General features: G+C 36.4%; 1 protein-coding gene across 1 annotated transcript in view; it reads right to left on the bottom strand.

The window, feature by feature from the left end:
* Positions 1-14,076, bottom strand: part of ACBP4 (acyl-CoA binding protein 4) — a 113,724-nt gene that overhangs the window by 40,466 nt on the left and 59,182 nt on the right. Inside the window, exons 12-17 of the mRNA XM_089402573.1 lie at positions 10,013-10,127; positions 9,761-9,849; positions 9,242-9,325; positions 4,812-4,997; positions 4,563-4,718; positions 4,326-4,385 (exon numbers count right to left, since the gene is read on the bottom strand). Coding sequence (XP_089258699.1) covers positions 4,326-4,385; positions 4,563-4,718; positions 4,812-4,997; positions 9,242-9,325; positions 9,761-9,849; positions 10,013-10,127 — 690 coding nt within the window. The remainder of the gene's footprint in view (positions 1-4,325; positions 4,386-4,562; positions 4,719-4,811; positions 4,998-9,241; positions 9,326-9,760; positions 9,850-10,012; positions 10,128-14,076) is intronic.

The raw sequence follows: 14,076 nt of genomic DNA on the forward strand, positions 1-14,076 counted from the left end.
AATAAGGCAAGAATGAAATGTTGAAGTGGTAATTAAAGGAACAGAAACAAAAGATCAAAGACCTAGAGTTGTAGGTGCAAAGGCTAAGCGGATGACTCAATGAACTGGAAGATAATTTGAGTTGCAATTCCAAGGAAAACTTTGAGAACCCAAATGACTGCAACAAAAATTTATTTGATGACGATAATAATGAAGATAGTATCAATCAATAATAGATCTTGTACCCACCTCAACAACCATGATCCAGGACTTTGCATGTAGATAGTCCAAGCGTTGTTAACATTATCATGCACAAGTCTTATAAATTTTTTGTGTTTCAGATACGTTTTGAATATAAAAATATGTAAAGAAATTTGGATTGCAACATGTATCCATGCAAATAGCTAAGTGAGAAACAGGCAGAACTGAGCTAGCCTTGTTTTTGTAAATATTTAACCTACAGGTATCGATAGGGCCATGTATTTTTCGAATTTCTGATACAAATCTTTGCTTTTGTTTTAAAAAATAACTAAAAAATAATATGAAACTAAATAACTAGAAATGTGCATTACTGTGGTGAGCTCATCATATATTTTTGGCACGAGGACATTATCTGGGGATGGTATTAAAACACAAACACATTGTAGAAGATGAGATATAAAAAAATTTACAAAGAGAAAATAAAAACATTTTACAAAGGTTCAAAAGGTAACTTATGTTTATTGAATGCAAAGTCCTTAACTGTTTAGGCTGGGACAAGAAGTAATGAAATAACTATAAATAAGACAGTTATATATATATATATATATATATATATATCAATGTTGCACTAATCGTTATCGGGACTAATTCGGCACGGGGAAAAATCGTAAAAATCAGGAAAAAATCGGTAAAAATGGGGAAAAAATTGTAGCATACAAAAATATTCATTTTTTTTTCAATTTTTTTAATATCTAAAGCATCTACAACATAAAATAAATACATTGACACATAAATATGATAAAAGAACTAATATATAAGATGTTTAATATCATTTCTAGTGCCACATCACACATAACAGTGAATCATGCCCTGAATAGTAAGTCCTAACTCATGACTTCCAACTCAGCCTCAAAATATCAACAAAAAATATAATAATGTATCTCATATCATGAGTCATAATGTCATATACAATGAAATGAACCAAATAACTAAAGTCTAATACTACTGATTTCCTTTGCCCCTCTAGATGTAGATGTCGGTGGAGTTGGCAGTAGACTCTGCTGTGCTCTAGAAGCTAAAGAACTAGGAGCTACAGGAGGTAGACCACGTCCTCTACTGGTGATAGGGGTAGCTTGGGTCACCTCCTCCTCCTCATAAAACAAAAAATAAATAAATATATAAATATATATATATATTACATCGACCGATAATATCACCGATTTGAAAAAATCGTGATTTTCCGATTTAATCGCGATTAGTGCAACACTGATATATATTTCTTGTTGGTAGTGCTTATTGAGATTACATCAATAGTATGTGGCACTGACTTTCTGGGGATAAGTCAGAAAAGATCTCAAAAAATGGAATACCGAAGCTCATAAAAGTCTTGGGAAATATACAACAAAACATTCAAATATGTAAAATAACATCAACAAACATGATAAGTTCTCATTATAATAAATTATCTTTATTTTTTTCGCTACACAATGCATTGTGGGGATTATAAATTCTAATCAGCGATCTTATTTTATGGAAATGTCCCCTGCCAATCCAACATCATGTGGGAGTGAGGATGCATCCCCGGTGCAAAAATAGCATCAACATATCACATTCATCAACATTCTGTTAGATTCTCTAGGCACTAGATTTCCAGGTAACATGCCTTCTCAGCCCTCAAGGTCTTTGCTTTACCTTCACTCCAAGTTTCTCAATTAGATCTCTAATGGCTATCTTAGCCCTCTGAATTATTTGCCCAAGCTACAAAATCTAACACTCCTTGTTAGCAAGGAAGGTACTTCTGGAAAAACCACCTAGAACTGGCTAACACTTCGGTTCTTGCACAATGTCCCAATCCTCATTCTCCATCTTGTAGCTCCCAGTGCTAGGTCTCCCTAGCATTGTTTCCAAACTCTCAACTAGTATGGTCTCCCTCTCTCCCTCTTAGAGCTGACCTCGCCAATCCTACTGGAAAACCATTATACATTTTGTACAGTCTCTGCTAGTGGCCCTCCCAGTTGCTACCGGCTCTACTAGCTTATGCCTGTCGCAGCAAATTCTCTACCCAGCGACTCCTGCTGGCCACCACATTCTATAGCTACTCGATCATGCCCAGCGCAGCATTTGCCTGCGACACGATCCTTCACACTACTCTCTGGAATTATGCATGTTGATCCTGGCCTTCATGGTTGATATAAGCAATGTGCCATACTTAGCCAACTCTCTTGGCATGGGTCTTCAAAACATTACTACTACATGCAACAATTCCTACAACTCCCTCTCCGAGCTCACCTGTGCAAATCTCAAATCCAACTGCTCTTCTCAAAAACCATGCTCTAATACCATGTTAGATTATGTGGGCAGTAGACTTAATGCACACATGCACAACAAATCTAGTAACAATCTCAAATTAACTTTACTCAGCTAATAAACTGAAGCACATTGATGTGTATAACTGGAAACAAATATAGCAGAACGGAACTTATAAAATTAGCAATTAGATCATACACAATAAACACATTATCCAAAAGTTTTTCCCAATCAACAATTCTTCATTAAATTCTTCTCAGAACCTACTCAGTGTGCCTTACTGTGATAATGGCCCTCGAGGAAATTACATATACAACAATTACCCTAGATATGATCTAGTGGATGAAGCCCTAGACCCATCCTCAATCTGGCTGATCTAGATCTCCTTTGTTGCTTTGTGCTCTTTCCTCGAAGCAGGCACAACTAAGTATCTCAGTCATAGCAAACTTGCAATATTACTCATGCAAATCTCTTGCTTACTTGAGAGAACCTCTCTCTCAATGTCTCTTACCCCTACACATCTTTGTGCCTTGCTCAGCCCTCTTAGCCCTCTTGATCGTGCTCAGCCCTCTCGATCCTACTTAGCTCTCTCGGCCCTACTCGACTCTCTCAACCCTCTCAACCCTACTCATCCCTCTCAAGCCTCTTGGCCCTACTCAACCCTCTTAGCCTTCTCGACTCTCTTTCCAAGCCAGAAGATGCTCTCTTATCGACCACCTTCAACAAGCCCTCAAAGGTCTAAGGCCTAATCGGCCTTCTCCTGGTAGAGCTCAAAGAAACAGCTCACTCCTCCGCCAAATCTACAGGATGTGTCCCTATTGATGGTGTTGCTAGTCCATACTCAACCTTAGGAGCCTCTTACTCCTGATCCACTACCCTTGTTGGTTTGCTCAGCCCTCTTGGCCCTTTTAGCCCTCTCGACCCTTCACAAGCTCTCTCAGCTCTCTTTCCAAGCCACAAGGATGAATCACTCACCCTTGTACTTACACTTTTCCAAAGGGTGCAATACCATGGGTCTATGGGTACAAAGCCCCATCACTTAGCCCACTTGCTTCACACGTGAGAATACTCCCGATGCTACCCAAAACATCAACACATTCATGTAACAATTGGCTTATTATTTAGGCTTTCTAAGTTTGTACGTTTATGACACTGCTGGTGAATATCATAGATCCAACTTAATCCCATATCTATTAAGCACAAAGGAATCGAAGAGAAAGCCAGGCACAATCTTTGTACTTAAAAGGTCTGGTGGTTAATATGATCAATGCTGGTTTATTTTAATATTATATAATGTTTTACATTATCATAATTAATGGTCCGCATTTTTTATTTTTATATTATGGACCTCAACAATTTTTCTTTATGAATTATAAGTATTACGCACACTCACTACACAGCTCATCCATACTGGGCTGTTGAATACAATTCGCTTCTTGTAGTGCAATTATCTCCATCTCCTCCAAGGATGAATATTTGTCATCTTTGATTGCATATGCTACAATGAACTAGTCTTATAACAAGAATCTACCATCCTAATCAGACTAAGACTTACGAAATCATTCATAAAGGAAACAGGGTCATGGAGCCATGAGCCTGTTTTCCTTGTGCCATATTGCAGAGCATTGTATTTTGCTTTCTCTTTGCAATTTTAAAGCTTAGATCTTATAGATTAGCTATCGCTCTTCTTTTATGGAAGTGGCCTTGTTAATAAACATATCTTGTCTCTAGCTTATCCATCATTCTCCAGATGTCTGTGAATGTTACCAGACACTTTCCAGCATTGAATCTCACGAATATTACATTTAAAGGCAGAGATATACCCATTGTCAACATACCTCTAGTCTGAAGCACCTTGACTGTTCAGAAGCTAGTTGTCCACGAACAGATCGCAATTCCTATGAGAATATATGAAAAATTGAACTTAGTACTGATGAAGCTAATATCCTAAACAATATCAATAGTCTACATGTAATAATTTTAAAATTATCTTAAATAGTATAAATACCAGTAGAAAAAAATGTAAACTAGACATTAAATAAACAAAAATAAATGAGCTAAAATGATCCACAAACCTCAGTTAGATCTGCATTTGCAGTTTGTGCTTCAGAAAGCTCTTGCTTAAGTCTAGAAGTAAGGGAATGCTCTGCTGAAAGAGTGGCTTCAAGATTCTCCTTCTCTTCTTTTAAAGACAATATAATCTGTTCTTTTGCTTCATCACTTTTTTGGAGCTGCAAACAATTTTAAACATATTTAATCCAAGAAAGCAAAATCGAGTAAGTGATGTAAATTAAGTTATAAATCCAAAAAGCATTTGCTTCTACCGTCGAATCTGACTGAGGATTGTCCATAACAATCTCTCTAACTTTGCCATCTTGTGCCAGATCTTCATATTCTATGTCCCTGACCCCATTTGATGTGGGCAATACAGGATCAACGTTGGCACCTGCAGGTGACTCAAGCATCTTTTGCTGTAGCATGCCCTTGTGACTAGGTTTTAGAACATGTACCTATCAAAAAATTGTAATTTGCAGAGAACATTAACTCCATGGAAAAGCATGCTGTGAAATTGAATATATAGTAGATAGGCTCAAATAAAATACCAAAAAACTTAAAATTTGTTTATTAAAATGGTTACAAGCAAAATGGATACTGTTTAATAATTATAAGAAAAGGCACACTCAAGCCACAGATGAATTAAGTTAAATTTTAGAAGAAAATGAAAAAGGTTCAATAAGGTCTCCAATCCACGAAAAGCTCTGCTTGCTATTATGAAAGAGTGAGAAGCACCTTTTCATACAATCAGGAGCATGGTCTGTTTTGCATTTCATGTTTGGGAGCGAGTTTGAATATACAATTATTGCAAAGAGGGTTTGATGTCTTCATACAGTTATACCTCTATTTGTAGGTTGACCTTTACATTTTTTCATCACAAGCCAGCTTTCTTTGCTAGAATTTACCAATAATTTCCCACATGCTCTTTTTGCGAGAGATATTTTAAAAGTTTATCAAACCACCAATCATTGGCAACAGGAATCAGTCTCTCAGCCATATTAGGAACATCAAAAAGATGGTTGCCATGAGTGTGGGAAAACAGGGTTTATTCTGATTGCTAGATGTTAAGAATATAGGGTTAATTGAGTAAAAATATCGTTGTATATTCACTAACAACTCAGCCATAATGCCTAGGCCAGAAAGGTGTTCAACGAAACCAAACTCAATAAATGAATCCCTAGATGATGTTGCTGCTGAAACAAGTCAAGACTCAAAAATGGGAAGGAAAACAGCAGGTATATTATGCATTCCCTGCTGTAATTCATAAGTAGACCCTTGGGGAGGGTAAAGATGAAGTGATAGATAAGAGGACTCTCAAGGAGGGTGAAGATGATCATGCTTCCTCAGAGAAGCAAACAAAAAATCTTGATATGTTGGAACAATGAGATGTGGAGGAGGTGAGTTCAGTGACCATACCAATTTCTATGTCAACGGTGGAAAGGCTGACTTTTCAGAGAACATCAGATCTGACCTGGCTGGTGAGTCAAAGGTCAGACAAAAGGATGGCAATGTAAATTATTTTTCATCAACCTTGCTGGATACCTTTTGCTTCCAATGACTATTTTGAAGATATTTGCTTGAGGACTGCAAACAACTTGCTTGTCCAAAACCTTTGTCTTTTGTATCTTGAATAATGATTTAAAATGACCATGATGGGAGAGTATTGGAGATAATGGTCATATTTAGAAATTAGAACTCAGGACTTATATGAACGATAAATGCTTACATGCTTGCCAATAAACAATGTAATAATGGGACATTTAATGTAGTCATTTGGGAGTAACGTAGCATACTCATCCTCTTACTATGTAATGAGACATTGCATCATCTGATAAATGCATCGATCCACTCTTTCTCATTCATGTGTATTCTTGTCCACACATGTGTGAGTGAAAAATCACACACAATAGTACCTTTTCATAGGTCATTCAATGAAATCCAATCTGTAGATGCCTTGCAACAAGAAACAACTTCCAACACCAAAAACTACATGCCTTGAGACAAAAGCCAACTCCCAACACCCAAGAAACTACAAATTCCAAAATTGTTGGCATACAAAATATCTTTACATGAACAATACATAGGCAGATATGTCCAAAAATATATTTTCATTTTACATGTGCAATGATAGAAAAGAAAAAAATGATCCCCTGGTATGCATGGGCATATTTTCACATCACCCTCGCCCTTGTAGACTTTGTTTTAATGGCAGAAGTGTATTGCTTTTGCATTCAACATTTAAATTGAACATCTCCAAAACAACACATCTCGCCATATTTCTCATGTTTAGCACAACGGCTTCTGCAAATTTCATAAATTCTCCACAATAATGGAGACAAAATGTTTTTCTTCATTTGTATATACTTTTATCTTCTTTAATTATGGCATCCTGCACCTATACATTGTATCTATAGCATGCCTGAGTGTTTATGCTTGTGTCTACTCTCGGCTCTGCAAATTTTCCGATCTCCATCAATATCCATTTTTTTCTTATCTATCCTAATCTTTGTCTACCAACAGATTGCAAATCCATGCTCCATACTTCCACTATGCAACCATTGGTTTGTATTTCTGCAATGTTGACCTCATCAGACCACACCTCTTTCTGATTTCATTGCCTAGTTTTGACACCCTTGACTGTAATCTTGTTTACAAAATGTTGATAGTTTCAAAACAAATGTTCTCTGCAATGTCATGATGTTGGTTTCTTCAAGGTCAGTTCCGATTTTCATTGGCATCTCCAAATAAGATGTTTCGTTTAATTTTGAAACAAATGTAGAAAACGTCAGCTTGCTTGAATAACTTGGCAAGGTGGAGTGTGAATGTTTGACTCAATTTCACCAAATATTCAACAAAGACTCAATAAATAAACATGAAAAAAAACAGCCAAAGATGATTGATTTTTTTGGTTTGTTTATAAAATGACAACCTATAATTTTCTCTTAGGCTTGTGAGTCAAACTTGACAAGCAAGGAAAAACTCGATGAGTACTCGAGGCAAGAGTTTCACTCATGAGTACTCACAATATTAACAAACTACTATAACAATGAAAATGTGTCTGCCTAATATAACAATCAGATGGGTGCCTACTAAACACAGAGTTATGTTTGAGCTCTAAGCCTCATCCACTCAAAAAAAAGAAACTAATCCAAGATTATTTTCCTTTTTTCCACAGTTTTTTCTTTCTTACTTCCCACTTCCTCATGGTGTGTTGTTGCAGCAAGCTCATATATCTTCACTTTACAAGTGTACTTTCTTCATACCAATCCAAGTACTTTTTATTTTTTGTCAAAGCATTCGACTTTATCCATTCAAAATTTTCAATCAAAACCTGACTTCCTTGTCATTACTTAGAAAGTTTCACTCTTATCAGGATTTCATCCAAATAGAGATACTGCAGAATGTAAATTGCTTCTCTCTCTCTCTCTCTCTCAACCATTGAGAACTAATAAATCTTTGATTGCTTTCATGGCAATACATCTAGATTCTATACATTTCTCTCTAGGTATCAGTTAAAAGAGTTCATTCTTTGAGAATATGTACAACATGCTTCATAAATTAGTCATTCTTTCTACACTCCTCCTTTGGCAATTAAAATTGAACTTAGTTCACCTGTCAGCTATTATCTTAAACTCTTTCTGATGGAAGGATGTTCACCTAATAACTACAGACAACACTTTTAACTCTTCATCAACATACATTTATTAATTTGGTCTTCCCTGCACTAGACTGCATGCCTTCCATTTCCAATCCCCAACTTTGTATCTTGTATATTTTCTACAAGCAAAGTGTGCTCTTTTATTTAATCATCTTTGTCAAACCAAGAAAGGCAAGCTCTCCCATTTTCGTTCATCTAAAATAAAATGGACAGAATTTTGAAGCAATACAGCGTATCGCTGTTTAAGATATCAAACTAATCTAGATTCTTAAGTACTGAATTTGCTTCTCTGGAAATCCTAAGCAGGAGGAACATCAAACAACAACGTGCTTTCTTGAAAAGCATGACCCAAAATCATAACACACTATAAAAGGAGATCATCTGAATGACCCTACCCAAGGCATGGTTGTGCAGATGTGACATGTATACCTTCAGTAAAAGCATGATCCCAAATCCTAACACACTATAAAAAGAGATCATCTGAATGACCCTAGCCAAGGCATCATTGTGCAGATCTGACATGTACGCCTTCAGTAATTTGGCTGATTGAGTTTGCACCAACACCACAGATAGCTATTTCTAAAATGTTAAGACATTAACAAAGTATAGGTTTTAACTTTTTGCACATGTATATCAATATTATACTATTACAGCAATCGTTTGAACTTTGAACATTTATTTGGTCACTTGGTGTCAACATAAAGACAATAGTAGTATCACTGCAGATTAGAGCCTGGACCATGTCTTGTATTTCATGGTTCATTGTTTACGTACCAGTTTTGTAATGTATCTTTCTTTTCTAGATTTCAGCTTTTATCAACAAAAGGTTAAATCCCTGAATATCGTAGAAGGTTGTGAAACATATAATGCTTAATTTCAAGAAATATCTTTGACACCATGACACCATCCATTAGTCTGAAGGATTACATTACGATAAGCAGCAAAGTGACTAAATACCATCAGTGGATGTCATATAATGAGAGTTTCTTACAAAAGTAATAGACTGAGGATTTTTCGTAGCAATTTCAGTGAGATATTTACCTCATTGCTGTACCTTCCATTGTATCCACCAAAGGCAACAAGAATATCTTCACCATTGTTTGAAGTAAGCACTAGACTCAGACCCTGGAGATTGGATACAAATGTGTTAAAAAATGAAAAATACAAAGCAATTACATATTGAATAAGAGAGATAAGCAAATGGCAGCTCAAGATCTAAAACAGTAGTGAAATATCCGGAAGCCAGTTAGATCAAATTTGCATTTACAAGTAAATTTCAGAAACTAGACAGTTTATATGATGAAACCAAAAATACAAACATCCAGTACAAGTTGAAAGTAGATCAATGGATGAATAAGATCGTTTTTCATATACAATCCAGAATCAAAGAAGTTGCCAGTTACGATATGAAAATAGTAGAGAAAAATATACACGTTTCAACTAAGAAAGAAAGGCAAAGTGACCTATTGGCTACTATCCTTACTCAAATTAAACCTGGTGAGCAGACAACCTCAGATAAATTTTTGGACCAAATGTTCAGAAAAAATAGTAGAAAATCACCTCGCTAGCAAGTGGCACTCGTCCTTGTACAGTGGTTACAACAGACCAGACAAGTGTAGACATATTCAAAACCATGGTCTCTGAGACACCTGTTAATCACCATAAAATTCCTATATTAATCACAACACTGACAAAAAATTGTTATGAAGGAAGCATGAATAAGATTCAATGATAATAGTATCCCTCAAAATATAATTAAGAAAACGAACATGGACTATAACTAAAAATAAATCTTTAAGAAGTTAGCCATACCACTTTTGTTATCACCTCCACCTACGATATACCAATTTTCACCAATTGAGACACCTGCATGCCCAGCTCGAGGGGTGGGCAAAGTGCCTTGCATTTTTGGCCGTGACCATTCCATCTGGTAGCAAAATCATAGAATATCATATTAGCAAGAAAAGCATGCAGCCAGCCTTTTCTATGCAGAACAAAATTCACTAATCACAGCCAAAAGCAAAATCATAAAATCCCATATTAGCAAGAAAAGCATGGAGTCAACCTTTCCTCTGCAGAACAGAATTCACTAATCACAACCAGAAGCAAATCAACAAAAAAGGCATCTTAAATCATAGAAAAAATTAAACAAGCACAGTCATCTGGATAACATGACCGATTCATTTATTTTCTACTTACAAATAATAACCTGTTGTATCTGAATTATTTACATTCCTTCATCAACTATTCAAACACAATTAATGAGAAACATAACGTAGCAAAGAAATTTGTCCATATTTAGTCCAATACAGCATAAAGGCAAAAAGACTAAAGAATATTACAGTTGAACAAAACCTAGCCAAGGCAATCTGTTGATTTTTAATGTACCTTGGACAAGTAGTTTTCCATGGGTTAGTCTCTACCTAGGGAAAAGTGTCCAAAATAATTATTTTCCTAAGTGTGACTTTATAAAGTGAAAGTGACTTTATAAGTGGTAAAGTCAATGTTAAATTATAAAGTGAAAGTGACTTTATAAGTGCTAAAGTCAATATTAAATTATAAAGTAAAAAGTGACTTTAGACATAAAGTACAATGTGGGTACTTTATTTAATGGGTGAGTTAAAAAATAGAAAGTGAGAATTAAATGCACATTTATTCATCATTTGATCTAAATGAATATGAGCCATTAGATCTTAGGGTTGCCCAAAAGTCATTTAGGGGCACAAAAGGGAGAAAAGAAAAGAGAGATTGCATCCATTCTTCATGAGCAGATTGGAGAAAGGAGGTTGAGAGCTGGAGAAAAGTTCTGAAAGAGAAATTTGTTGCAGCAAGTTGAAGGAGTGATTTCTGGGCAAAGCTGGGCATGGAAATCAAGGCATAGAAGACAGCAGAAGATACAGTACGAACAGCATTGAATGATGTGAGTTGCATGCAGTTCGAGAGAAATTTTTGAAAAAAAATTGTAGTCTGTACAGCGGTATGGAAATCCGTACAGAGTTTGTACAGTACAGTCGCATCCATACAATACAAATTTTCAGCTTCAAGTGGGCATGGAAATTGAGGCAAAGTGGGCACGGTTTTCAAGGATTTTTGTGCTGAAGAGATAAGTTGTATTTTGTTGTTTTGTTTTGTCTACAAATGTACTTTTCTTGAACTTGAAAAATAAATAAATTTGAAGAGCTCTCTAACAAGTTTTCCCCAGAGAAGATTGAAGGGGTTTTGCCTGGCTCTAAGTTGACCAAAAATCTGTGTGTATTTTTATGTGTGTCGTTGGTCTAGTTATGTCCATATTTATTTTCAACATGTGTTGACAGTCCCATGTGTTTTAATCTGAAAATTTCATTTCCAAAATTCTATATGTTGAATGTATGTTTATGGGAAAGGGCATTTAACTGAATGGGAGTGATAAGGTGAAATTAAAACCGGGTTGGGATTGCAGGAAACTTTTTTTTAGTCATCAAATTTCAACAGAATCCAGGGTTAGTTGAGCTCCATGTTTACTTGAGGCCCCTGTTTCTACAGAAGATGACAGCTACCTGAAGCATGAGAGCTTATGTAGTGGTCTTTAAGGAAACTCTCTGATCAAAAAAGTGTTGAAATTTGGTACCGGAGGACAGGTGGTTCCCTAAGGCTTTGATCTTTGGCCTAGGGAAAAGTGTCCAAAAGAATATAATTTTTCTCCTAAAATGACTTTATAATTTTTATAAAGTTAAACCTAATTTAAAAGTGACTTTAAGTGATAAAGTTACTAAAGTCTAATTTTAAAGTGACTTTATTAAAGTCAATGTAAAATTAGAAAGGAAAAGTGACTTTGGAAATAAATGACTAAGTGGGTCTTTATTAAAGTGGGGTGAATTAAAAAATAGAAAGTGAGATTTAAATGAGCATTTAATCTCAACCATAGATCGAAATCTATTTCAGCCATTGGATTTAGGGATCATCCAAAAGTCACTTAGGTTAGATTAAAGGAGGAAAAGGTCATTCATTCTTTCATGAGCAGATTGAGAGAGAGAGAGAGCAAGGGAGATTTCTGGACAAGGAGGAGAAGGAGGCAGCAGCTTGGCACACATACCAAGGCAGCATTTAAGCAAATCCTTACAGCTGAATGAGCAAGCAGTGAAAGGCAGATTTTTGCTGAGCAAACAGTAAAAGGCAGATTTGTTTTTGCACAAATATCGAGGCAACTAATTTTCTGCACAAAAATCGAGGTCCGTACAGTCTGCCTGTACCGTCCGTACAGTCCGTACAGCTGTCCGTACCAGTGTTGATAATATCGGTATCGGGAAAATATCGGCGAGGGTCCAGAAAATATCTTATCGGCAATATCGGCGAAAATATCGGCAAATATCGGCAAGCATAAAAAATATTTTTTTCAAATTTTTAAATATAGCCGATATTTTGCCGATATTTTCAAAATATCGCGATATTTTGCCGATATTTTCCGATATTTGCCGATATTTTGAAAATATCGCGATATTATCAAAACAGAAAATATCGCGATATTTTCTCGACGATATATCGTTTTGCTGAAAATATCGCGATATTTTCGAATATCGCCGATATTATCAACAGTGGTCCGTACAGTCCATACAGCAGCCGTACACCAGGTTTCAGTGTTTTGTTTTGCTGTTTGGAAATTTCCAGTGGGCTGTGAGGCTCAAAAATCGAGATAAGTTGTAAAATTTGTTTGCTGATTTTTTGTTGAATATTTCTCACTGTAAAAAGGCATTTTCCAGAAATAAAGAAGAGCTCTCGAACTGGTTTTCCCCAAGAGTTGTAGGGGGTTTTTCCACGGTCACCTTGACCAAAAATCTCTATGTTTAAATGTGTTTTAATGGCTGTTTGTAACTGCTGAATTTTATTTCTGCATTTTCCAGCATTCTGTAAAATTTCCAGAATTTGTGTTTTCAGCAAAAATTTATTTTTCAGTGTTAAATGTATGGATATGGGAATGGGCATTTAACTATATGGGAGAAATAAGGTGAAACTGAAAACCAGGGTGGGAAAACAGAAATTTCTACATGGTATCGGAGCTTGAGTGCTGAAGTGCAGTTTGGGACAGCAAGGAGGAAAAATTACCGCTGCTGATTTTTCACTTAGAAAATTCCAGCAAGCTGATTTTTCACAAACAGCGGTTTTATCTTTACTACAGCAGTGCTATTTTTTCAGTTTTAAGACAGCAGGATGTCATTGGGATTGAGGGTGGAGGATAGGCTGGATGGGTATACAAATTACAGCATTTGGAAGGAGAGAATGCAGAGTATCTTTGAGGAGGCAGAATTCTGGGATATCATGGTGCATACCACACAGAACCCTGTTGTTGTGCCTACTGATGCTACTCAGTTAGCTGAGTATAATAAAAAGAACAACAAGGGTAAGAGGCTGATTCTAGACGGAGTCAAAGACCATTGCATTCCTCATGTGAGAGGAAAGAGCAATGCCCATGAGATGTGGACAGCATTGTCCAATCTCTACCAGAGTACTAATGAGAACCGGAAAATGGTCCTGAAGGAGAAGCTGAAGAACATTAAGATGGGTAATGATAGTGCAACTGGATATCTCACAAAGATTACTAATGTGAGAGATGAGTTGGCAGCAATTGAAGAGGCAATTCCACCCACTAAGTTGGTGCGGATTGTTGTGAATGGCCTCCCTCGTTCATGGATGAACTTTGCTGATGGGGTTTGTACACATGAGACCCTTCCCACATGGGAGACGTTTTGGGATAATTGCATTCAGACAGAGATCAGGAAAGGTCAGCTTGGGGCAGCCAAGCCAGTTGAGCAGGATGAGGATGTAGCACTCTTGGCAAGAGGTAAGAAAGGCAAAGGGAAGAAGCAGGCTTCCACAAGAAATGGTGGGGGCAAAGGCAAAGG

Source organism: Pinus tabuliformis, chromosome 2_1 (assembly GCF_031772625.1).
Source record: "Pinus tabuliformis cultivar Carrire ecotype Pingquan chromosome 2_1, CPIR1, whole genome shotgun sequence".
Lineage (NCBI taxonomy): Eukaryota > Viridiplantae > Streptophyta > Pinopsida > Pinales > Pinaceae > Pinus > Pinus tabuliformis.